The sequence below is a fragment of the Salmo trutta genome, chromosome 35, assembly GCF_901001165.1.
Source record: "Salmo trutta chromosome 35, fSalTru1.1, whole genome shotgun sequence".
Lineage (NCBI taxonomy): Eukaryota > Metazoa > Chordata > Actinopteri > Salmoniformes > Salmonidae > Salmo > Salmo trutta.
In genome coordinates, this window is record NC_042991.1 from 36,925,639 (window position 1) to 36,953,243 (window position 27,605).

General features: G+C 46.0%; 1 protein-coding gene across 3 annotated transcripts; it reads right to left on the bottom strand.

Moving 5' to 3' along the window:
• LOC115175147 (prepronociceptin-like) lies at positions 1 to 27,605 on the bottom strand. 3 transcript variants are annotated; one of them, XR_003871922.1, is made up of 4 exons: positions 27,445 to 27,605; positions 11,208 to 11,460; positions 251 to 987; positions 1 to 177 (listed from the first exon to the last, which is right to left on the bottom strand). XR_003871922.1 is itself a non-coding variant. In XM_029734368.1 (3 exons), the coding sequence occupies exons 2-3, from the start codon at positions 11,340 to 11,342 to the stop codon at positions 313 to 315; spliced, it is 810 nt and encodes a 269-aa protein (XP_029590228.1). In that variant the 5' UTR covers positions 11,343 to 11,407; positions 27,445 to 27,605; the 3' UTR covers positions 1 to 312. The 3 variants fall into 3 exon arrangements, 2 of the variants coding, with proteins under 2 accessions (XP_029590228.1, XP_029590227.1); XM_029734368.1 differs by having other exon boundaries at positions 1 to 987; positions 11,208 to 11,407; XM_029734367.1 differs by having other exon boundaries at positions 1 to 987.

The window sequence follows — 27,605 nt, forward strand, 5'->3', positions numbered from 1 at the left end:
CATTGCACTTTTTATTCATTAACTGGGGCGGTAAGGTGGGAGCAACGTTGATGGTTGGAAGGAAACATTCCTTACTTCTCTTTCAGAATGATGATGTCATTCCTCTTCTTCACGAGGCCGATGAGGTATGAAGGAGTTCCCAGTCCCCATAGCTGTAGCTGTACACGTTGTTGGTAACTATGGGATTGGAAAACCAACATAATAGTAAGCAAGTAGTAAACTATAGTAATTCTATTTCTATGGGAGGTACCTGGGAGGGTGGAGGCACGGGAGAAGAGAAGAGCAGAGAGGCCCCAGGGGATGGAGGGAAGGTTACAGTCGGCTGGGTAGCCTCCGGAGGCCCTGGGCTGGGTTAGTGAACCTCCCACCACCGCGACCAGGGGTGCTGCTGCTGGTCATCCCCAGGTACTGCCGGAGGAGCTGGCTCACCCTCTTCTGGTTGTTCCACTTCCTGGCCGACTTCCTGATCCCGATGAACCCTCCGAGGCGTTTCTGCAGCGACTTCCTCACCGGGCTGCCAATCAACTTCCTGTAACTGTGGCGACCTTTCAGGAAGCCCCCGAAACGCTTGGTCAGCTGGACCACGGCATCCTCCTCCTCGTCTCCTCCCTCCCCCTGGCCGCTCCTCCTCCTCCTGACCTCCTCCTCCTTCTCTTCCTCCTCCCCGTTCTCCATACCCAGCGCCAGCGAGTCTCCCTCGGCGGTCAAGCCCAGCGGAGAGGAGTCGTACTGGGCATCACGTCGCACCAGGGCCTCGTCTTCCTGTTCCGCTCCATCCTGTTGGTAGCGCTCCATGGCTGCAGAGTAGAGCATTTTTCCATCTGACTCCAGGTCAGCAGGTGCAAGGTTTAAGGACAGTTTTTCCTCTGGTCTCTTAGACACAGCGCTGTCGTCTGTTGGGAGGGGGTACTGCGGTAGCATGGCTCGCTGACACAGATCCCAGGTGAGGGCAGGGGAGATGTGACCGTCACACTCCAACAGACACACCTGTGGACAGACATAAGAGAAGAGCAGAGAGAGATGAAAGAGACCTGACACCCATACTGTACTCTCTCACTGCAGTCTCATTCTGCAGTCTCATTCTGCAGTCTCATACTGCAGTCTCATACTGCAGTCTGTAGTCTCTCACTGTAGTCTCATACTGTAGTCTCATACTGTAGTCTTTAGTCTCATACTGTAGTCTGTAGTCTAATACTACAGTCTCATAGTGTAGTCGGTAGTCTCATACTGTAGTCTGTAGTCTCATACTGTAGTCTGTAGTCTCATACTGTAGTCTCATACTGCAGTCTCATACTGCAGTCTCTCACTGCAGTCTCTCACTGCAGTCTTATACTGTAGTCTCATACTGTAGTCTTTAGTCTCATACTGTAGTCTGTAGTCTCATACTACAGTCTCATAGTGTAGTCGGTAGTCTCATACTGTAGTCTGTAGTCTCATACTGTAGTCTCATACTGTAGTCTGTAGTCTCATACTGTATTCTGTAGTCTCATACTGTAGTCTCATACTGTAGTCTGTAGTCTCATACTGTAGTCTGTAGTCTCATACTGTAGTCTCATACTGTAGTCTGTAGTCTCATACTGTAGTCTGTAGTCTCATACTGTAGTCTCATACTGTAGTCTGTAGTCTCATACTGTAGTCTGTAGTCTCATACTGTAGTCTCATACTGTAGTCTGTAGTCTCATACTGTAGTCTCATACTGTAGTCTCATACTGTAGTCTGTAGTCTCATACTGTAGTCTGTAGTCTCATACTGTAGTCTCATACTGTAGTCTGTAGTCTCATACTGTAGTCTAGTCTCAAACTGTAGTCTGTAGTCTCATACTGTTGTCTCATATTGTAGTCTGTAGTCTCATACTGTAGTCTGTAGTCTCATACTGTAGTCTGTAGTCTCATACTGTAGTCTGTAGTCTCATACTGTAGTCTCTCAGACAAACAGAGGAGTACGAGTAGAGATGTTTCTCCACTATAGCCTGGGGTTATAACATGGCTATGACCTCATTCAACAGAGTAGAGATGTTTCTCCACTATAGCCTGGGATTATAACATGGCTGTGACCTCATTCAACAGAGTAGAGATGTTTCTCCACTATAGCCTGGGGTTATAACATGGCTATGACCTCATTCAACAGAGTAGAGATGTTTCTCCACTATAGCCTGGGGTTATAACATGGCTATGACCTCATTCAACAGAGTAGAGATGTTTCTCCACTATAGCCTGGGGTTATAACATGGTTATGACCTCATTCAACAGAGTAGAGATGTTTCTCCACTATAGCCTGGGGTTATAACATGTGTGTTACCTCATTCAACAGAGTAGAGATGTTTCTCCACTACAGCCTGGGGTTATAACATGGCTATGACCTCATTCAACAGAGTAGAGATGTTTCTCCACTATAGCCTGGGGTTATAACATGGCTATGACCTCATTCAACAGAGTAGAGATGTTTCTCCACTATAGCCTGGGGTTATAACATGGCTGTGACCTCATTCAACAGAGTAGAGATGTTTCTCCACTATAGCCTGGGGTTATAACATGGCTATGACCTCATTCAACAGAGTAGAGATGTTTCTCCACTATAGCCTGGGGTTATAACATGGCTATGACCTCATTCAACAGAGTAGAGATGTTTCTCCACTATAGCCTGGGGTTATAACATGGCTGTGACCTCATTCAACAGAGTAGAGATGTTTCTCCACTATAGCCTGGGGTTATAACATGGCTATGAACTCATTCAACAGAGTAGAGATGTTTCTCCACTATAGCCTGGGGTTATAACATGGCTGTGACCTCATTCAACAGAGTAGAGATGTTTCTCCACTATAGCCTGGGGTTATAACATGGCTGTGACCTCATTCAACAGAGTAGAGATGTTTCTCCACTATAGCCTGGGGTTATAACATGGCTATGACCTCATTCAACAGAGTAGAGATGTTTCTCCACTATAGCCTGGGGTTATAACATGGCTATGACCTCATTCAACAGAGTAGAGATGTTTCTCCACTATAGCCTGGGGTTATAACATGGTTATGACCTCATTCAACAGAGTAGAGATGTTTCTCCACTATAGCCTGGGGTTATAACATGGCTATGACCTCATTCAACAGAGTAGAGATGTTTCTTCACTATAGCCTGGGGTTATAACATGGTTATGACCTCATTCAACAGAATAGAGATGTTTCTCCACTATAGCCTGGGGTTATAACATGGCTATGACCTCATTCAACAGAGTAGAGATGTTTCTCCACTATAGCCTGGGGTTATAACCTCAGCCTCAAATACGCCTCCATCACAAGGCCTGTAGGTTTGACTTGTCTGTATGGGTAAAAGTGAATAGTTTTAGAGTTTTGTGCGTAAACCACATGCCTATCAGGCCCTTGAGGAACTGTAATTGTCAGTTTTGATGAGGTAAACGGTAAATGATGTATCCTGTAATCCCATTCAGATGAGATGAATTAAAAATCAGGCGGAGATTAGAGAGAACCCGCTCACATCAAAAGAGATTGTGGGGAGAGGGAGCAGTTCTGAGGAGTTATCAACAGAAATTAATTACCCGTAGCAAATAGGTGGACTGATGGACTATTCCCAGCAATCTGAATGTGTCTGTGTGTGCGTGTGTGTGTGTATGAATGCGTGTCTGTGTCTGTGTGTGCGTGTGTGTGTGAATGCGTGTGTGTGTGTGTGTGCATACGTGTGTCGGTGCATGCCATGTCATGGTCTTACGATCTCCTCCCTCAGTGTGTGGTAAGGAAACTATAACAATATAACCCAGAGGATTCCATCTGGCCTCTATAGGTCTATAACAATACAACCCAGAGGATTCCATCTGGCCTCTATAGGTCTATAACAATATAACCCAGAGGATTCCATCTGTCCTCTATAGGTCTATATCAATATAACCCAGAGGATTCCATCTGTCCTCTATAGGTCTATAACAATACAACCCAGAGGATTCCATCTGGCCTCTATAGGTCTATAACAATATAACCCAGAGGACTCCATCTGTCCTCTATAGGTCTATATCAATATAACCCAGAGGATTCCATCTGGCCTCTATAGGTCTATAACAATATAACCCAGAGGATTCCATCTGGCCTCTATAGGTCTATAACAATATAACCCAGAGGATTCCATCTGGCCTCTATAGGTCTATAACAATATAACCCAGAGGATTCCATCTGGCCTCTATAGGATCCTGATACAATGGGTCAATCAAATCAAAGCACCAGTCAATTAACTCCTATATTACCACAGAGCCCCAGCTGTACCAATCAACTAACTCCTATATTACCACAGAGCTCCAGCTGCACCAATCAATTAACTCCTATATTACCACAGAGCCCCAGCTGCACCAATCAATTAACTCCTATATTACCACAGAGCTCCAGCTGCACCAATGAAATAACTCCAATATTACCACAGAGCCCCAGCTGCACCAATCAACTAACTCCTATATTACCACAGAGCTCCAGCTGCACCAATCAAATAACTCAATATTACCACAGAGCCCCAGCTGCACCAATCAATTAACTCCTATATTACCACAGAGCTCCAGCTGCACCAATCAAATAACTCCAATATTACCACAGAGCCCCAGCTGCACCAATCAATTAACTCCTATATTACCACAGAGCCCCAGCTGCACCAGTCAATTAACTCCTATATTACCACAGAGCTCCAGCTGCACCAATCAATTAACTCCTACAGTGCCTTCAGAAAGTATTTATACCCCTTGACTTGTATTCCACATTTTGTTGTGTTATAGAAAGAAGTCAGAATTGATTTAATTGTATTTTTCCTCACCCATCTACACATAGTACCCCATAATGACAAACTAAAAATATGTTTTTAGAATATTTTGCAAATATAAGTATTCATACCCCTAAGTCAATACTTTGTAGAAGCACCTTTGTCAGCCATTACACCTGTGTGTTGATCTGGGTGAGTCTCTAAGAGTTTTCTATCCATGGATTGTGCAACATTTGCCCATTTTTATTCTTTTCTAAATTCTTCAAGCTGGGTCAAATTGGTTGTTGATCATTGCTAGGCAACCATTTCAGGCTGTGTCGCAGCCGGCCGTGACCAGGAAGACCCATGAGGCGGTGCACAATTGGCCCAGCGTCGTCCGGGTTAGAGGAGGGTTTGGTCCAGCGTCGTCCGGGTTAGAGGAGGGTTGGTCCAGCGTCGTCCGGGTTAGAGGAGGGTTTGGTCCAGCGTCGTCCGGGTTAGGGGAGGGTTGGTCCAGCGTCGTCCTGGTTAGAGGAGGGTTGGTCCAGCGTCGTCCGGGTTAGAGGAGGGTTTGGCCCAGCGTCGTCCGGGTTAGAGGAGGGTTTGGTCCAGCGTCGTCCGGGTTAGAGGAGGGTTTGGTCCAGCGTCGTCCGGGTTAGAGGAGGGTTTGGTCCAGCGTCGTCCGGGTTAGAGGAGGGTTGGTCCAGCGTCGTCCTGGTTAGGGGAGGGTTTGGTCCAGCGTCGTCCGCTTTAGAGGAGGGTTTGGTCCAGCGTCGTCCGGGTTAGAGGAGGGTTTGGTCCAGCGTCGTCCGGGTTAGAGGAGGGTTTGGTCCAGCGTCGTCCTGGTTAGAGGAGGGTTTGGTCCAGCGTCGTCCTGGTTAGAGGAGGGTTGGTCCAGCGTCGTCCTGGTTAGAGGAGGGTTTGGTCCAGCGTCGTCGGGGTTAGAGGAGGGTTGGTCCAGCGTCGTCCTGGTTAGGGGAGGGTTTGGCCCAGCGTCGTCCTGGTTAGGGGAGGGTTTGGTCCAGCGTCGTCCTGGTTAGGGGAGGGTTTGGTCCAGCGTCGTCCTGGTTAGAGGAGGGTTGGTCCAGCGTCGTCCTGGTTAGGGGAGGGTTTGGCCCAGCGTCGTCCTGGTTAGAGGAGGGTTTGGTCCAGCGTCGTCCGGGTTAGAGGAGGGTTTGGCCGGCTGGGATGTCCTTGTCCCATTGCGTTCTAGCAACTCCCTGTGGCAGGCCGGGCACATGCACGCTGACTTCAGTCGCCAGTTGTGTGATGTTGTGTAAATGTTTCCTCTAACAAATTGGTGTCGGCTGGCTTCCGGGTTAAGCAAGTAGTGTGTCAAAAAGCAGAGCTGCTTGGCAGGTTGTGTTTCGGAGGACGCATGGCTCTCGACCTTCGCCTCTCCCGAGTCCGTACGGAGTTGCAGCGATGGGACAAGACTGTAACTACCAATTGGATGTCACAAAATTGGGGGTAAAAAGTACAACAACAAAAAACCTACAAAAATAATAGTCCCGAAACTGAAAACTCACCGCCCAACCTGGCACTCCAGACAAGTTAGAGTAAACACTGAAAGTATTGAACAGATTTCTAACGGTGTTTCAACAGCAGTTTTGTACTTGAAGCTGCCTCAGTCAGAAGCATCATTAGAATGATTATCTACATTAGCACTGCTACTGCTATGTCCCATGAGTCATCCCGAATGGCACAATATTAAATTACTGTTCTAACGTTGTAAAAGCTGTGTTGGGGATTAGTGTTTTTCAAATAAATGATGACGATCACACTACAACTGTCATCCATTTAACCGTCATCCACTACAACCGTCATCCACTACAACCATCATCCACTACAACCGTCATCCACTACAACTGTCATCCACTACAACTGTCATCCACTACAACCGTCATCCACACAACTGTCATCCACTACAACCGTCATCCACTACAACCGTCATCCACTACAACCGTCATCCCCTACAACCGTCATCCACTACAACCGTCATCCACTACAACTGTCATCCACTACAACTGTCATCCACTACAACCGTCATCCACTACAACTGTCATCCACTACAACCGTCATCCACTCAACTGTCATCCACTCAACCGTCATCCACTACAACCGTCATCCACTACAACTGTCATCCACTACAACCGTCATCCACTACAACCGTCATCCACTACAACTGTCAACCAATCAACCGTCATCAACTACAACTGTCATCCACTACAACCGTCATCCACTCAACTGTCATCCACTCAACCGTCATCCACTACAACCGTCATCCACTACAACTGTCATCCACTACAACCGTCATCCACTACAACTGTCATCCACTACAACCGTCATCCACTACAACTGTCATCCACTACAACCGTCATCCACTCAAACGTCATCCACTACAACTGTCCTCCACTACAACTGTCATCCACTACAACTGTCATCCACTACAACCGTCATCCACTACAACTGTCATCCACTACAACCGTCATCCACTCAAACGTCATCCACTACAACTGTCATCCACTACAACTGTCATCCACTACAACCGTCATCCACTACAACCGTCATCCACTACAACCGTCATCCACTACAACCGTCATCCACTACAACTGTCATCCACTACAACTGTCAACCAATCAACCGTCATCCACTCAACCGTCATCCACTCAACCGTCATCCACACAACCGTCATCCACTACAACCGTCATCCACTACAACCGTCATCCACTACAACCGTTATCCACTACAACCGTCATCCACTTAACCGTCATCCACTACAACTGTCATCCACTACAACCGTCATCCACTCAACCATCATCCATACAACCATCATCCCCATTCTACATGCGGGACACGCATATGCACACATCACACACACCAGCATACAGTACATTCGGAAAGTATTCAGACCCCTTGACTTTTCCAAATGTTGTTAAATTACAGCCTTATTCTAAAATTGATTTTAATTTTAATCCATCAATCTACACACAATATCCCATAATGAGAAAGCAAAAACAGGTTTTAAGAAAAATTGTATAATACTATAACATTTACATAAGTATTCAGACCCTTTACTCAGTACTTTGTTGAAGCGCCTTTGGCAGCGATTACAGCATCGAATATTCTTGGGTATGACGCTACAAGCTTGTCACACCTGTATTTGGGGAGGTTCTACCATTCTTCTCTGCAGATCCTCTCAAGCTCTGTCAGGTTGGATGGGGAGAGTCACTGCACAGCTATTTTCAGGTCTCTCCAGAGATGTTAGATCGGGTTCAAGTCCGGGCTCTGACTTGGCCACTCAAGGACATTCATAGACTTGTCCCGAAGCCACTCCTGCATTGTTTTGGCTGCCTGCTTAGGGTCATTGTCCTGTTGGAAGGTGAATTCTTGTCTCCCAGTCCCTGCCACTGAAAAACATCCCCACAGCATGATGCTGCCACCACAATGCTTCACCGTAGGGATGGTATTGGCCAGGTGATGAGCGGTGCCTGGTTTCCTTCAGATGTAACACTTGGAATTCAGGCCAAAGAGTTCAATCTTGGTTTCATCAGACCAGAGAAGCTTGTTTCTCATGGTCTGAGAGTCCTTTAGGTGTCACGTCCTGACCATAGAAAGCCTTTATTGTCTATGGTAGAGTAGGTCAGGGCGTGACTAGGGGTTTAGTCTAGTTTGTTTATTCTATGTTGGTGTTTTGGTATGATTCCCAATTAGAGGCAGCTGGCTATCGTTGTCTCTAATTGGGGATCATACTTAAGTAGCATTTTTCCACCTGTGTGTTATGGGATATTGTTTTGAGTTAGTGCACGTAGCATCTCTGTAGTCACGGTTCATTTATTCATTCATTTATTGTTTGTTTTGTGTTTTGCTAAGTTTCACTTTATAATAAAGATGTGGAACGCTACTCACGCTGCGCCTTGGTCCGTTTATTCCAGCGAACGTGACAGAATATCCCATCAAACCAGGACCAAGCAGCGTGTCCGGGAGGAAATGGCATCCTGGTCTTTGGAGGAGATCAGGGAGAAGATAAGTTGGACCTGGGAGGAAATAATGGAAAGACAGGAGATCCTTCCTTGGCAGGAGTCACAGCAGACGCAAGGAGAGAAGGAGGATCAACGACGACTCCGGGGTTCGCAACCACGACGGAAGCCCAAGAGACAGCCCGAAAAGTTTTTTTGGGGGGGGGCACATGGAGTGGTTGGCGGAGCCGAGGAGTGAGTCAGAGACCGAGGTGGAATATTGGGACAGATTGAGCGAGGAATGGTTGGCAAAAGTTGTGGAGAGTGATGAGAGAGAGCTGTTGGTTTGACGTAGTATGCACGGCATTCGCCCTGAGGAGCGTGTTAGCCGTCCGAGGCCACCTGAGTCAACTCCTCGTACTCATCCTGAGAAGTGTGTTAAAGTTCCAGTACAATTGATGCCGGCTATATGCACCAGGTCTGCAGTGCGCTTCCACAGCCCGGTGCGTTCTGTGCCAGCTTCCCGCACTTGCCGTGCGAAGGTGGTCATCTGTCCAGGACGCGCTGTGCCAGCTCTATGCTCCAGGCCTCCAGTACGCCTCCTCAGTCCAGTACGTCCTGTGCCTGCTCCTCGCGCTTGCCCTGAGGTGCGTGTCACCAGCCCGGTACCACCAGTGCCGGCCCCATGCACCTAGCTTCCGGCGACAGTTCCCAGTCCAGAGCTTCAGGCGACAGTTCTCAGTCCAGAGCTTCTGGCGACAGTTCCCTGTCCAGAGCTTCAGGCGACAGTTCTCAGTCCAGAGCTTCTGGCGACAGTTCCCTGTCCAGAGCTTCCGGCGACGTCCACAGTCCGGAACCTCCTGAGACGGTCCACAGTCCGGAACCTCCTGAGACGGCCCACAGTCCGGAACCTCCTGAGACGGCCCACAGTCCGGAACCTCCTGAGACGGCCCACAGTCCGGAACCTCCTGAGATGGCCCACAGTCCGGAACCTCCTGAGACGGCCCACAGTCTGGAACCTCCAGCGACGGCCCACAGTCCAGAACCTCCAGCTACGGTCCACAGTCCGGAACCTCCTGAGACGGCCCACAGTCCGGAACCTCCTGAGACAGTCCACAGTCCGGAACCTCCAGCTCCATGGCCAGAGCCTTCCCATGCGCTGGTGCCCAGTCCAGGCACAGTGTCCAGTCCCGCTCCATGGCAGGAGTCTTCTTCTGCACCGTGGTCCAGTCCAGGTACAGTGTTCAGCCTGGGTCTATGACTGGATCCGCATGATGAGCGGGTTCTTCGGCCCGCACCAGAGCCACCACCAAAGATGGTGGATCCAAGAGCTGAGCGGGTTCATCGTCCTGCACCAGAGCCGCCACCGACACTAGACACCCCCCCTAACCCTCCCTTTTTGTTTCAGGTTCTGCGGTCGGAGTCCTGACCATACAAAGCCTTTATTTTCTATGGTAGAGTAGGTCATGAAGTGACTAGGGGTTTAGCCTAGTTTATAATTTCTATGTGGTGGTTCTTGTTTGTTTGTATGTTGGTGTTTTGGAATGATTCCTAATTAGAGGCAGCTGGCTATCGTTGTCTCTAATTGGGGATCATACTTAAGTAGCATTTTTCCACCTGTGTGTTATGGGATATTGTTTTGAGTTAGTGCACGTAGCATCTCTGTAGTCACGGTTCATTTATTCATTCATTTATTGTTTGTTTTGTATTTTGCTAAGTTTCACTATATAATAAAAATGTGGAACGCTACTCACGCTGCGCTACTCACCTTGGTCCGTTTATTCCAGCGAATGTGACATTAGGTGACTTTTGGCAAACTCAAAGCGGGCTGTCATGTGCCTTTTGCTGAGGAGTGTTTTCAGTCTTGCCACTACCATAAAGCACTGATTGGTAGAGTGCTGCAGAGATGGTTGTCCTTCTGGAAGTTTCTCTTAACTCCACACAGGAACTCTGGAGCTCTGTCAGAGTGACCATCAGGTTCTTGGTCACCTCCCTGACCAAGGCCCTTCTCCCCTATTGTTCAGTTTGGCCAGGCGGCCAGCTCTAGGAAGAGTCTTGGTGGTTCCTAACTTCTTCACTTTCAGAATGATGGAGGCCACTGTGTTCTTGGGGACCATCAATGCTGCAGAAATGTTTTGGTACCCTTCCCCAGATCTGTGCCTCGACACCATCCTGTCTCGGAGCTCTACGGACAATTCCTTGGACCGCATGGCTTGGATTCTGTCTCTGACATGCACTGTCAACTGTGGGACCGTAAATATACAGGTCTGTGCCTTTCCAAATCATGTTCAATCAATATTTGTAATACATTTGCAGAAATTTCTACAAACCTGTTTTCTCTTTGTCATTATGGGGTATTGTGTGTAGATTGATGAGGGATTTTTTTCTTATCTAATCCATTTTAGAATAAGGCTGTAACATAACACAATGGGTAACAAGTGAAATGGTCTGAATAATGTCTCAATGTACTACATACACACACACACACACACACATACACACACACACACACACAGTCACTCACCAGTGTATTGAACGCTTGCTGCTGGCTCTGGGGGTTGGATAGTAGGAGGCCACAGGCCAGGCAGTCCCCCTGGCAGTCACTCCGTCCTGGGGTACACAGGCACAGCAGCAGCAGGCTCCACAGAGACCACTTCATGACTCACTACTGAGGGACACCCAGTCGGACAGACAGAGGGATGCAGGAGAGGGACGGGAGGAGGCCTGAGGGTGTAGGGAAGGATGTAGGGTTTAGGGTGTAAAGTGTAGCGCACAACCTGTTGGGAAGAGACAGAAGTGAGGAAAAGGAGTTAGAAGAAGAAGGAGGAGGAGAAGAAGGAGACGTAGAAGGAGGAGAAGGAGGAGAAGGAGGAGGGGGAGGAGGAGGAGGAGGAGGAGAAGGAGGAGGAGGAGAAGGAAGAAGAGGAGGAGAAGGAGGAGAAGTAGGAGGAGGAGAAGGAAGAAGAGGAGGAGAAGGAGAAGTAGGAGAAGTAGGAGAAGGAGGAGAAGGAGAAGGAGGAGAAGGAGGAGGAGGAGAAGGAGGAGGAGAAGGGGGAGGAGGAGAAGGAGGAGGAGAAGGGGGAGGAGGAGAAGGAGGAGAAGGAGAAGAAGAAGGCGGAGAAGTAGAAGGAGGAGAAGGAGGAGGAGAAGGAGGAGGAGAAGGAAAAGGAGAAGGTTAGTCGCTCATTTCAAAATGTTCATTTCCAAGGGGCGAGCAGGTATTCTGGCTGACACCATGGTGAGTCGGGTCAGCCAGACTAGTGAGCAGATTCATAGAGGTATGATATCGTCACAGCAACAAGAGCAACGTCAACTCACCAACATTACGACCAGGAATACGACTTTCCCGAAGCGGATCCTCTGTTTGGCCCACCACCCAGGACAATGGATCGGATCCCAGCCGGCGACCCAAAACAACGACGCCGTAGAAGGGCGCAGACGGAGCGGTCTTCTGGTCAGGCTCCGTAGACGGGCACATCGCTCACCGCTCCCGAGCATACTACTTGCCAATGTCTAGTCTCTTGACAACAAGGTAGACGAAATCTGAGCAAGGGTAGCATTCCAGAGAGACATCCGAGACTGTAACGTTCTTTGTTTCACAGAAACATGGCTCACTCGAGACACGCTATCTGAGTCGGTACAGCCACCTGGTTTCTTCACGCATCGCGCCGACAGAAACAAGCATCTCTCTGGTAAGAAGAAGGGCGGGGGTGTATGCCTTATGATTAACGAGACGTGGTGTGATCATAACAACATACAGGAACTCAAGTCCTTTTGTTCACCTGACTTAGAATTCCTCACTATCAAATGCCGACCGCATTATCTACCAAGAGAATTGTCCTCGATCATAATCACAGTCGTGTATATCCCCCCCAAGCAGACACATCGACGGCCCTGAAAGAACTTCATTGGACTCTATGTAAACTGGAAACCACATATCCTGAGGCTGCATTTATTGTAGCTGGGGATTTTAACAAGGCTAATCTGAAAACAAGGCTCCCTAAATTCTATCAGCATTTCGATTGCGTGACCCGGGCTGGCAAAACCCTGGATCATTGTTATTCTAACTTCCGCGTTTAAGGCCCTCCCCCGCCCTCCCTTTGGAAAATCTGACCACGACTCCATTTTGTTGCTCCCAGCCTATAGACAGAAACTAAAACAGGAAGCTCCCGCCCTCAGGTCTGTTCAACGCTGGTCCGACCAATCGGATTCCACGCTTCAAGATTGCTTCGATCACGTGGACTGGGATATGTTCCGCATTGCGTCGAACAACAACATTGACGAATACGCTGATTCGGTGTGCAAGTTCATTAACAAGTGCATCGGTGATGTTGTACCCACAGCGTCTATTAAAACATTCCCCAACCAGAAACCGTGGATTGATGGCAGCATTCGCGCAAAACTGAACGAGCGAACCACTGCTTTTAATCAGGGCAAGTTGACCGGAAACATGACCGAATACAAACAGTGTAGCTATTCCCTCCGCAAGGCAATCAAACAAGCTAAGCATCAGTATAGAGACAAAGTGTTGTTTCCACCAATGCCCATGAAACTAATTCCCTACAATGGTCTTGTTCCCACCAAGATCCATGAAACTAATTTCACTACAATGGTCTTGTTCCCACCAAGGCCCGAGAGACTGAAAAACAGCTTCTATCTCAAGGCCATCAGACTGTTAAACAGTCATCACTAACATTGAGTGGCTGCTGCCAACATACTGACTCAACTCCACCCACTTTAATAATGGGAAAATTGATGTATTCAATTTATCACTAGCCACTTTATATTATATAATGTTTACTTACCCTACATTACTCATCTCATATGTATATACTGTACTCTATACCATCTACTGCATCTTGCCATCTTGATGTAATGTATCACTAGCCACCTTAAACAATGCCACTTTATATAATGTTCTCATACCCTACATTGCTCATCTCATATGTATATACTGTACTCTATACCATCTACTGCATCTTGCCTATGCCGTTCAGCCATCACTCATTTATATATTTATATGTACATATTCTTATTCATTCCTTTACACTTGTGTGTATAAGGTAGTTGTTGTGGAATTGTTAAGTTATATTACTTGTTAGATATTACTGCACGGTCGGAACTAGAAGCACAAGCATTTCGCTACACTTGCATTAACACCTGCTAACCATGTGTATGTGACAAATACATTTGATTTGATTTTGATTTGATTTGAACAACAACAGCAGCATAATACAATACAGAAAAGTTAAATAGGTGTTTCGAGATAGGATAGATAGACCTGGAGGGCCTGTTTTGTAAAGCACAGAGTGTCGACGAGCAGAATGTTCTCAATTGGTCTACAACCATAAAGCACCAGCTGTTTCATACAAAACTTTCATTTCAGAGTTAAAGTGAAGTTCATTAATGGAACTCCAACTCATCAGGCTCAGTAATTGTGGTATGAATTAGCTGCCTCATGGTTTATAATGAGAAGGAAATGAATGAGAGTGAGGGAACAAGAGGAAGGAACACTCAGGGCTCGCTCACGATCCGTCCAAACCAACGAAAGCTCTGACTCATGTTGCCCCTGGACTCTCCTCTTGCGTTCGTGAGGAACATAAGGGCTTAAAACCCTTTGACTGACAGGAACAATAGAGACATAAATACCCAATATCTGACCAGTCTCTATCTGGCACCCTATTCCCTACGTAGTGCACTACTTTAGACCAGAGCCCATCAAAAGTAGTGCACTATAAATAGGGAATAGGGTGCCATTTTTGGGGACTCATGCTCTGTCTGCGTGCGGCCGTTAAGTGAGATGTTCGGATCATGAAGACGATAAAAGGCATTAAGATTTCACATAGTACAGTCGCTTCGGTCTTTTCTAGAGTTTACTTTAAAAAAAAAAACCCTGCAGATTGAATCCCGGCTATTCTGTTTAGTCTGGGTCAGACGAGGTAATTAAATAACAGGCCTTTTTGAAGAGAAAATGTCCTTCTCATACCTATAAATATCTTAATTCGTCATTAATACTTCATGATTCATTTTTGAGAAGGGATTTTTAACGATCTCCTGCTTCCTGTTTAATGTGTTTGTTTGACCTGATAGAGTGAAGTGAAGATAGTGTTTAGGACGCCAAAGTGCTTCTGAAAAGGCACCCTACACCCCATAGGGCTCTGGTCAAAAGCAGTGCACTATAAAGAGAATAGGGTGCCATTTCAGGCAACACACGAAGACAATTACAGAGAGCAGAAATGTCTCTCTCCACCATTTAGCCTATCCTGTCCCTAATTCACTACAATGGTCTTGTTCTCACCAATGCCCATGAAACTAATTCACTACAATGGTCTTGTTCTCACCAATGCCCATGAAACTAATTCACTACAATGGTCTTGTTCTCACCAATGCCCATGAAACTAATTCACTACAATGGTCTTGTTCTCACCAATGCCCATGAAACTAATTCACTACAACGGTCTTGTTCTCACCAATGCCCATGAAACTAATTCACTACAACGGTCTTGTTCTCACCAAGGCCCATGAAACTAATTCACTACAACGGTCTTGTTCTCACCAATGCCCATGAAACTAATTCACTACAATGGTCTTGTTCTCACCAATGCCCATGAAACTAATTCACTACAACGGTCTTGTTCTCACCAATGCCCATGAAACTAATTCACTACAACGGTCTTGTTCTCACCAAGGCCCATGAAACTAATTCACTACAACGGTCTTGTTCTCACCAATGCCCATGAAACTAATTCACTACAATGGTCTTGTTCTCACCAATGCCCATGAAACTAATTCACTACAATGGTCTTGTTCTCACCAATGCCCATGAAACTAATTCACTACAACGGTCTTGTTCTCACCAATGCCCATGAAACTAATTCACTACAATGAATCACTACAATGACTCACTACAATGGTCTTGTTGTCACGACTTCCACCGAAGGTGGCTCCTCTCCCTGTTCGGGCGATGCTCGGCGGTCGTCGTCGCCTGCCTACTAGCTGCCACCGATCCAATTTTCCTTTTCGTTTGTGTCTGTCTGTTTTTTCACACCTGTGTTCAGTTAGTTGATTTCGGTGGGTTTATCTACACCCCGCTGCATGCTAGGCTTTGTGTGGGATTGTTTGTATGAATTTCATGTTAGGCTCCTGATTCCTACACCCCCCCTCCTACTAGGAGGCATTGTAACACTTGTTTCCACCAAGATCCATGAAACTAATTCACTACAATGGTCTTGTTCTCACCAAGACCCATGAAACTAGTTCCTATCTGGCACCAAGGCCCATGAAAAAAGTTCTGCCTTGAGGTATATGGTATTCTGACATAACGGACAAACACAAAGCTGTGGCTTCAGCAAGTAAAAGTAGAACAAGTTTGTTAGCGGTAATTAAATAACAGGCCTTTTTTTGAAGAGAAAGTCTGAGTGAAAGTGTCTGTTAGAGGTGATCCTGGAGGAGGAAATGATGAAAATGAATGACTCATCTATATCTGAGAGAATGTGTTTAATCCTATTAGATGTCTGTATTGTTTCCACCTCCCAGGGTGGAGATAACAATCTGATTGGATCAGCCGCTGGTGCATCATCATCCCACTCAAGTCTCAATTCTTATCATCTGACTAAGATGGCGCCGGTGAACAAGGCTGACATTTTATGTATTCCTAACCAATTGTGGGTTTTTTTCTTTTTTTTTCTTCTTTGCGTTGTTTTTAACTTTTTTTTTAAAACTTATTTTGTACATAATGTTTCTGCTACTGTCTCTTATGACCGAAAATAACTTCTGGGCATCAGGACTGAGATTACTTACCATGGACTGGTAGAATCCTTTTTTTCTCCTTTAACGAGTCTGATGAGCCAGGCGTGAATGATATACGGCTCTCCCGGGAACAGGCCCAGATCCCGGTCATTTTCATGAAGAGAAGGCGAAGAAAAGGGGCCAGAGGGCGGCCTGCCTTCTGAGAATTCATAGGCGATCGAATAAACACCCACTTCCTTCCATTCTGCTAGCAAACGTGCTAATCTTTGGGAATAAAATCAATGACCTGCGCGGAAGATTAAACTACCAACGGGACATTCAAAACTGTAATATCTTATGCTTCACGGAGTTGTGGCCGAACAACGACATTACCAAAATATAGCTCTCTGGTTATACGCTGTATCTGCAGGACAGAACAGCGACGTCTGGTAAGACAAGGGGCGGCGGACTATGTATTATTGTAAATAACAGCTGGTGTACGATATCTAAGGAAGTCTCTAGGTTTTGCTCGCCTGAGGTAGAGTATCTCATGATAAGCTGTAGACCACATTATCTACCTAGTGTCACATCCTGACCATAGAAAGCTGTTATTTTCTATGGTAGAGTAGGTCAGGGCATGACAGGGGGGATTTTCTAGTTTAGTTTTTCTATGTTGTCATGTTCTAGTTTTGTAGTTCTATGTTGGTTTTGTTTGGGATGATCTCCAATTAGAGGCAGCTGGTCCTCGTTGTCTCTAATTGGAGATCATACTTAAGTAGGGTTTTTTTCTACCTGGGTTTGTGGGAGATTGTTTTTGAGTAGTGTATATTTCACCTCTGCGTCACGGTTTGTTGTTTTGTTCTTTAGTTTATGTTTATGTGTTGCATAGTTTCACAGTGTAAATAAAATGTGGAACGACACACACGCTGCACTTTGGTCCGCTTCTCCTTACGACAACCGTGACACCTAGAGAGTTTTCATCTGTATTTTTTGTGTCTGTCTACATACCACCACACTGGCACTAAGACCGCACTGAATGAGCTGTATTCCGCCATAAGCAAACAGGAAAACGCTCACCCAGAGGCAGCGCTCCTAGTAGTCGGGGACTTGAATGCAGGGAAACTTAAATCTGTCTTACCAAATTTCTATCAGCATGTAAAATGTGTAACCAGAAGGAAAAAAACTCTGGACCACTTTTACTCCACACACAGAGACACGGACAAAGCTCTCCCTTGCCCTCCATTTGGCAAATCTGACCATAATTCGATCCTTCTGATTCCTGCTTAAAAACAAAAATGAAAGCAGGAAGCACCAGTGACTCGATAAATAAAAAAGTGGTCAGATGAAGCAGATGCTAAGCTACAGGACTGTTTTGCTAGCACAGACTAGAATAACATCGATGACGTCGTCCCCACAGTGACCGTATGTACATACCCCAACCAGAAGCCATGGATTACAGGCAACATCTGCACTGAGCTAAAGACTAGAGCTGCCGCTTTAAAGGAGCGGGACTCTAACCTGGAAGTTAATAAGAAATCCCGCTAAGCCGTCTGACAAACCATCAAACAGGCAAAGCGTCAATACAGGACTAAGATTGAATCGTACTATACTGGCTCTGATGCTCGTCGGATGTGGCAGGGCTTGCAAACCATTACAGACTACAAAGTGAAGCACAGCCAAGAGCTGCCCAGTGACACAAGCCTTCCAGACGAGTTAAACTACCTCTATGCTCGCATCGAGGCAAATAATACTGAAACACGCATGAGAGCACCAGCTGTTCCGGATGACTGTGTGATCACGCTCTCCGCAGCCGATGTGAATAAGACCTTTAAACAGGTCAACATTCACAAGGCCGAAGGGCCAGACGGATTACCAGGACATGTACTCCGAGCATTACTTGACCAACTGGCAAATGTCTTCACTGACATTTTAAACCTCTCCCTGTCCGAGTCTGTAATACCAACATGTTTTAAGCAGACCACCATAGTCCCTGTGCCCAAGAACACTAAGGTAACCTGCCTAAATGACTACCGACCCGTAGCACTCACGTCGGTAGCCATGAAGTGCTTTGAAAGGCTGGTCATGGCTCACATCAACATCATTATCCCAGAAACCATAGACCCACTCCAATTTGCATACCGCCCTAACAGATCCATAGATGATGCAATCTCTATTGCAATCTCTATTGCACTCCACACTGCCCTTTCCCACCTGGACAAAAGGAGCACCTATGTGAGAATGCTATTCATTGACTACAGCTCAGCGTTCAACACAGTAGTGCCTCAAAGCTCATCAATAAGCTAAGGACCCTGGGACTAAACACCTCCCTCTGCAACTGGACTTCCTGATGGGCCGTCCCCAGGTGCTAAGTGTAGGAAACAACACATCCGCCACGCTGATCCTCAACACAGGGGCCCCTCCTGTACTCCCTGCTCACTCATGACTGCACGGCCAGGCACGACTCCAACACCATCATTCAATTTGCCGATGACACAACAGTGTTAGGCCTGATCACCGACAACGACGAGACAGCCTATAGGGAGGAGGTCAGAGACCTGGCCATGTGTTGCCAGGACAACAACCTCTCCCTCAACGTGATCAAGACAAAGGAAATGATTGTGGACTACAGGAAAAAGAGGACCGAGCACGCCCCCATTCTCATCGACGGGGCTGCAGTGGAGCAGGTTGAAAGCTTCAAGTTCCTTGGTGTCCACATCACAAACAGACTAACATGGTCCAAGCACACCAAGACAGTTGTGAAGAGGGCACAACAAAACCTATTCCCCCTCAGGAGACTGAAAAGATTTGGCATGGGTCCTCAGATCCTCAAAAGGTTCTACAGCTGCACCATCGAGAGCATCCTGACTGGTTGCATCACTGCCTGGTAAGGCAACTGCTTCGCCTCCGACTACAAGGCACTACAGAGGGTAGTGTGAACGGCCCAGTACATCACTGGGGCCAAGCTTCCTGCCATGCAGGACCTCTATACCAGGCGGTGTCAGAGGAAGGCCCTAAAAATTGTCAAAGACTCCAGCCACCCTAGTCATTGACTGTTCTCTCTTCTACCGCACCACAAGCGGTACCGGAGCGCCAAGTCTAGGTCCAAGCGGCTTCTAAACAGCTTCTACCCTCAAGCCATAGGACTCCTGAACATCTAATCAAATGGCTACCCAGACTATTTGTATTGCCCCCCCCCCTCCCCCCTCTTTTACACCACTGCTACTTTCTGTTGTTATCATCTATGCATAGTCACTTTAATAACTCTACCTACATGTACATATTACCTCAACTAACCGGTGCCCCTGCACATTGACTCTGTACCGGTACCCCCCTGTATATAGTCTCGCTATTGTTATTTTACTGCTGCTCTTTAATTATTTGTTACTTTTATTTCTTAGTCTTATTCATATTTTTTTAAACTGCATTGTTGGTTAGGGACTCGTATGTAAGCATTTCACTGTAAGGTCTACACCTGTTGTATTCAGCATTTCACTGTAAGGTCTACAGCTGTTGTATTTGGCGCAAGTGACTAATAAACTTTGATTTGATACATCATACACACACACACAGACGTTGGTTATACTATCCTTGTGGGGACCGGAAAAATGTATTGCCATTCAAAATCCTACTTTCCCTAACCCTTAACCCTAAATCTAATCCTAACCTTAACCTTTAACCTAACCGTAACCTCAAACAACTCCAAACCCTAATTCCTAACCCCTCATTCTAACTCTAATTGTAACCCGAACCCTAAACCTAACCCCTAAGCCTAAAAGAGCATTTTTCCCTTTTTTGTCCCCACTTGTCAGAATTGTCCTTGTTTTTTTTTTATATCCTTGTGAGGACTTTTATAACACAAATGGATAGTAAAGTTAGACTAATACACACGCACACACACACACACACACACACACACACACACACACACACACACACACACACACACACACACACACACACACACACACACACACACACACACACAGACAGTTTTGTACTGCTATCTTTGTGGGGACCAAATAATTGTTTCCCATCCAACATCCTAACCCCTAACCCTAAATCAAATCCTAACCTTAACCTTTAACCTAACCCTAACTCCTAAGCGTGACCCCTAACTCTAATTGTAACCCTAACCCTAACCCCTAAGCCTAAAATAGCATCTTTCCTTGTGAGGACTGGCAAAATGTCCCCAGTTGTCAAAATGTTTATTGTTTTACTATCCTTGTAAGGACTTCATGGTCCCCACAAGGATAGTTAAACAAAAACACCACATACATACCACCATAATCCTGCAGTGTGGATCCACACAGCTGTGCTATCTCACAGCAGTAGGTCAAATCACGTTCACAGAGCAGAGGCTGGGGATATGGGATAGATGTCACGTCCTGACCCTGGTATGAGGTCATTTTTCCCCTAGTAGATTGGTCAGGGCGTGACAGGGGGGTGTTTTGTCTATGTGTTTTGGGTTTTCTGTTTTCTATGTGGGTTGTCTAGAGTTTCATTCTATGTTGTCATTTTCTATGTTGTGGCCGGGTATGGTTTCCAATCAGAGGCAGATGTCTTTCGTTGTCTCTGATTGGAAGCCATACTTAGGCAGCCTGTTTTCCTTTGGGGTTTGTGGGTAATTGTTTCCGTTCAGTCTAGTGTACCTGACGGGACTGTTGTTGGTGGTTTTTGTTGTTACAGTGTATTTCATTAAAGACAAATAATGAGCACTATACACGCTGCGCCTTGGTCTCCATTCAACGACCCCTGTGACAATAGATATGTACATCGCCATCAGAAAGTATTCACACCCCTTGACTTTTTCCACATTTTGTTGTGTTACAGACTGAATTTGAACTGGATTAAATTGAGAGTTTTTGTGTTACTGACATACACACAACACCCAACGAAGTGGAACTTTGTTTTTCTAAATTATTGCAAATTAATAAAAATTCTAAAGATGAAATGCTTTGAATCAATAAGTATTTAACCCCTTTGTTATGGCAAGACTTAAGACGTTCAGGAATAAAAATGTGCTTAACACGTCACATAATAAGTTGCATGGACTCACTCTGTGTTCAAAAAGAGTGTTTAACATGATTTTTGAATGACTAGCTTGTCTCTGTACCCCACACATACAATTATCTGTAAGATCCCTCAATTTGTCCTTAAATTGAGCATGTCTTTAACTGTCGTAACTATTTCTGCTATGGCATTATGACACAGAGATCTCATAAGGTTGCAGATGGACAGATAGACAGTGCGGGGGCACTCCCCTCTGTAGAGCTAGTTACCTTAATAACCCCTCTGTTAGAGCTAGCTACCTTAATAACCCCTCTGTTAGAGCTAGTTACCTTAATAACCCCTCTGTTAGAGCTAGTTACCTTAATAACCCCTCTGTTAGAGCTAGTTACCTTAATAACCCCTCTGTTAGAGCTAGCTACCTTAATAACCCCTCTGTTAGAGCTAGCTACCTTAATAAGCCCTCTGTTAGAGCTAGTTACCTTAATAACCCTTCTGTTAGAGCTAGCTACCTTAATAACCCCTCTGTTAGAGCTAGCTACCTTAATAACCCCTCTATTAGAGCTAGCTACCTTAATAACCCCTCTGTTACAGCTAGCTACCTTAATAACCCCTCTGTTAGAGCTAGCTACCTTAATAACCCCTCTGTTAGAGCTAGCTACCTTAATAACCCCTCTGTTAGAGCTAGCTACCTTAATAATCCCTCTGTTAGAGCTAGTTACCTTAATAACCCCTCTGTTAGAGCTAGTTACCTTAATAACCCCTCTGTTAGAGCTAGCTACCTTAATAATCCCTCTGTTAGAGCTAGTTACCTTAATAACCCCTCTGTTAGAGCTAGTTACCTTAATAACCCCTCTGTTAGAGCTAGCTACCTTAATAACCCATCTGTTAGAGCTAGTTACCTTAATAACCCCTCTGTTAGAGCTAGTTACCTTAATAACCCCTCTGTTAGAGCTAGCTACATTAATAACCCCTCTGTTAGAGCTAGTTACCTTAATAACCCCTCTGTTAGAGCTAGCTTACCTTAATAACCCCTCTGTTAGAGCTAGCTACCTTAATAACCCCTCTGTTAGAGCTAGCTACCTTAATAACCCCTCTGTTAGAGCTAGTTACCTTAATAACCCCTCTGTTAGAGCTAGCTACCTTAATAACCCCTCTGTTAGAGCTAGCTTACCTTAATAACCCCTCTGTTAGAGCTAGTTACCTTAATAACCCCTCTGTTAGAGCTAGCTTACCTTAATAACCCCTCTGTTAGAGCTAGCTACCTTAATAACCCCTCTGTTAGAGCTAGCTACCTTAATAACCCCTCTGTTAGAGCTAGTTACCTTAATAACCCCTCTGTTAGAGCTAGCTACCTTAATAAGCCCTCTGTTAGAGCTAGTTACCTTAATAACCCCTCTGTTAGAGCTAGTTACCTTAATAACCCTTCTGTTAGAGCTAGCTACCTTAATAACCCCTCTGTTAGAGCTAGTTACCTTAATAACCCCTCTGTTAGAGCTAGCTACCTTAATAACCCCTCTGTTAGAGCTAGTTACCTTAATAACCCCTCTGTTAGAGCTAGTTACCTTAATAACCCCTCTGTTAGAGCTAGTTACCTTAATAACCCCTCTGTTAGAGCTAGCTACCTTAATAACCCCTCTGTTAGAGCTAGTTACCTTAATAACCCCTCTGTTAGAGCTAGCTTACCTTAATAACCCCTCTGTTAGAGCTAGCTACCTTAATAACCCCTCTGTTAGAGCTAGCTACCTTAATAACCCCTCTGTTAGAGCTAGTTACCTTAATAACCCCTTTAGAGCTAGTTACCTTAATAACCCCTCTGTTAGAGCTAGTTACCTTAATAACCCCTCTGTTAGAGCTAGCTACCTTAATAAGCCCTCTGTTAGAGCTAGTTACCTTAATAACCCCTCTGTTAGAGCTAGTTACCTTAATAACCCTTCTGTTAGAGCTAGCTACCTTAATAACCCCTCTGTTAGAGCTAGTTACCTTAATAACCCCTCTGTTAGAGCTAGCTACCTTAATAACCCCTCTGTTAGAGCTAGTTACCTTAATAACCCCTCTGTTAGAGCTAGTTACCTTAATCACCCCTCTGTTAGAGCTAGTTACCTTAATAACCCCTGTGTTAGAGCTAGTCACCTTAATAACCCCTCTGTTAGAGCTAGCTAACTTAATAAACCTAGGCCTATCGGCATAAAACTACATAATGCAGTGCACAGTTGTACACTTAAAACACTACTTAAAACACTACTTAAAACACTACATAAAATGTGTACGTCATTCAGGGAACACTTGTTACAAACTTCGTAAAGTACATGGTCCAGTGCATGTAATTTAAAACACTACAAGCACTACTCACGGATTAGCATTGCTGACTGGGGTGAAAAATGAACATAATTCATTCAATTAACTTACTGTAAGTGGTTTATGAATTTAAATCCGATAATGACACTGCTAGTTTTACCTAATTAAAGCTAGCATTTACCTTCTGTAATGGCTTATGGTGACCAAATCAATTCTGCACGCTTACATCAACTGTACTACTTTTGACCAGATTCCTATTGGCGGATATGGATTTCTAGTTACTATTTGACCTAATAAACCAACTGGAAACATTACTGTTGCGTTAGTATAAACGTAAAATTTTGTGCAAATTGTTCAAACTTTTGATCAACTCTAGCCAGCCGTTACTTAGCTTATTACTCATTTATTTCAATCTATATTAGTGTCACGCCCTGACCATAGAGAGCCCTTGTTTCTCTATGGTGTAGTAGGTCAGGGCGTGACTAGGGGGTGTTCTATGTTGTTTATTTCTATGTTGGTGTGCTTGGTATGGTTCCCAATCAGAAGCAGCTGTTTAGCATTGTCTCTGATTGGGGATCATATTTAGGCAGCCATTTCCCCACTGTGTTTTGTGGGATCTTGTTTTGTGTAGGTGACTGTTTGCACTTCACTGTCTTCACATTTCGTTTGATCATTTAATAGTTTTTTGTATTTTGCTGAAGTTTCACGTTATAATAAAGATGTGGAACGCTACTCACGCTGCGCCTTGGTCCAATCATTACGACGAACGTGACAGAAGATTCCACCACACCAGGACCAAGCAGCGTGCCCGGGAGGAGAAGGTATCCTGGGCTTGAGAGGGGATAAAGGAGGAGAAGACATCCTGGACTTGGGAGGAAATTATGGCTGGAGACGAAAGCCTTCCTTGGAAGCAGACGAATGGAGAGAAGGGAGGACAGCGATGACGCCGGGGTTCGCGGCCACAAAGAGAGCCCAAAGGACAGCCCAAAAAAATATTTTTTTGGGGGGGGCACACGGGGTGGTCGGTGGAGCCGGGGAGTGAGCCAGTGACAACCTGGGAGGAGATAGAGAGGTGGTCAGTCGACCCAAGGAGAGTACCAAAGCCCGCCTGGGAGTCAATGGAACAGTGCAAGGAGGGATACCGGAGAATGGAGTTGGCTAGGATTATGCGGCAATGCAGGCGTTTGGAGGAGCATGTCACCAGTCCGATGCAACTTGTGCCGGTCCCACGCATCAGGCCTCCAGTGCGCCTCCCCAGTCCGGTACGTCCTGTGTCCCCTCCTCGCACTCTCCCTGAAGTGGGTGTTCCCAGTCCGGTACGTCCTGTGCCTGCTTCTCGCACTCGCCCTGAAGTGTGTGTCACCAGTCCGGTACCATGTGTGCCGGCTCTACGCACCAGGTCTCCAGTGCGCCTCCACAGCCCAGTACGTCCTGTGCCAGCTCCCCGCACTCACTGTGCGAAGTGTGTCATCGTTCCGGTACAACCTGTGCCGGCTATACGCACCAGGTCTCCAGTGCACCTTCACAGTCCAGAGCTTCCGCCAATGGTTCCCAGTCCGGAGCTTCCAGCAACGGTTCCCAGTCCAGAGCTTCCAGCGACGGTTCACAGTCCGGAGCTTCCGGCGACGGTTCACAGCCCGGAGCTTCCGGCGACGGTTCACAGCCCGGCGCTTCCGGCGACGGTTCACAGTCCGGAACCTCCCGCGACGGGCCACAGTCCGGAACCTCCCGCGACGGGCCACAGTCCGGAACCTCCAGCTCCATGGCCGGAGCCCTCCTTTGCGCCGGTGCCCAGTCCAGGCACGGCGTCCAGTCCAGCTCCAAGGCTGGAGCCTTCCTCTGCGACGGGGCCCAGTCCAGGCACGGCGTCCGGTCCAGCTCCATGGCCGGAGCCCTCCTCTGCGCCAATGCCCAGTCCAGGCATGACGTTCAGCCCAGCGCCATGGTCGGATCCGGGGAACTGGGGGGGACTACGACCCGCACCGGAGCCGCCACCGACACTAGTCACCCCCCCTAACCCCCCATTTGGTTTCAGGTTTTGCGGCCGGAGTCCGCACATTTGGGGGATGTACTGTCACGCCCTGACCATAGAGCCCTTGTTTCTCTATGGTGTAGTAGGTCAGGCTGTCACGCTCGTCGTACGAACTGGAAGCATACTCGGACCAACGTGCAGTGTGATCTGGGTTCCACATCTTTATTAGTGAAACACACAAAACAATAAACAGCAAACGAAACGTGAAGTCATGGAGTGCTCACAGGCACTTACACATAAACAAGATCCCACAAAACACAGTGGGGAAATGGCTGCCTAAATATGATCCTGATTAGGAACCATACCAGGCCAACATAGAAAGAAAGAAATAACCTAGACTAGAACACCCCCCCCCTAGTCACACCCCGACCTAACCAAAATAGAGAATAAAAAGGCTCTCTATTGTCAGAGCGTGACACAGGGCCTGACTAGGGGGTGATCTATGTTGTTTATTTCTATGTTGGTGTGCTTGGTATGGTTCCCAATCAGAGGCAGCTGTTTAGCGTTGTCTCTGATTGGGGATCATATTTAGGCAGCCATTTCCCCACTGTGTTTTGTGGGATCTTCTTTTGTGTAGGTGCCTGTTTGCACTTCACTGTCTTCACGTTTCGTTTGATCATTTAATTGTTTTTTGTATTTTTGCTGAAGTTTCACGTTATAATAAAGATGTGGAACGCTACTCACGCTGCGCCTTGGTCCAGTCATTACGACGAACGTGACAATTAGAGTTCTCTCTCCCGATCAGTAGAAAAGATTATACACATTCATTACTACTATCACCATCATCATCACCATCATGATTAAGTGCTCAGGGTAATGCCAGGTAAGGCGTTAAATCTTAGAGATTGGCGAGCGTGTGGTTGTCCTCTGGCTATTCTGCATACAACCTTGGACACAACTTTCTGGGAATGGTGCAGGATAGTTGCTTGGTTTTTGGAACATCCAAAGCACATTTTAAGGAACTTGACAAAATAAAGTTATTTTCTTGGTATTTTATTACTTTAACAAAACGTTTCCTAAAAGTTCAAACGTTATCGTAATGTTCTAGGAATATTCTCCAATTGGTGGGAATTTCAGTACTTCTGCATAATATTTCCTACCGTTTTTCTCATGGTTTTATTTAATGTCATGTTCTCAAATTGTTTTTCCCGAGAATGTTAACCTCTTCAAAACCTTGTGAAAACTTTCCATAAAAACCACACGAAAACTTCTAAGAGTGTTATTTAAAAACATATACCGTTCTCAGCAGCAACACAACTCTCTCTCTCTCCTTTATCTTGTGTTCTCTGAACGAGCTGAAAACTTGACTTTAAAATAGAACCACGATGAAACCTGTAGGAAACGTTATGTTGACGAACTGAAATTCCCACAGAAGAACGTTGTTTCTTAACGTTCTCTGAACTATTTGAGAACATTCCCAATGTCAAACCAGTCGAATAACGTTCCTAGAATTTAACCCTGTTTGAACTTTTAGAAGAAAAAACACAGTTGAAGTAATTAAATACCAGGAAAATAACATTATTTTGTTAAGTTCCTTAAATTTGCTGAGAATGTTCCAAAGCCAAGCAACTATCCTGCACAATTCCCAGAACATTGTCGGGAAGGTTTATGCAAAAATAACCACGCTTTATACCAATCTCGAAGAAACATTAGGTTCTCAGAACATTATGCGCTAGCTGAGAAGTCTCTCACTTACCTGTATATGTGGCTTATAAAACCTTATCTCAGTCTCTTGTAGATGCAGACAGTTGTTAGGTCTTATCCTTTACGCTTGGAGAGTTTGACTGAACCCAACTGACTGCATCCGTCTCTTTTGGCTTCTTATAGCGACACACACCCTTTTTCGCCTAGCACAAC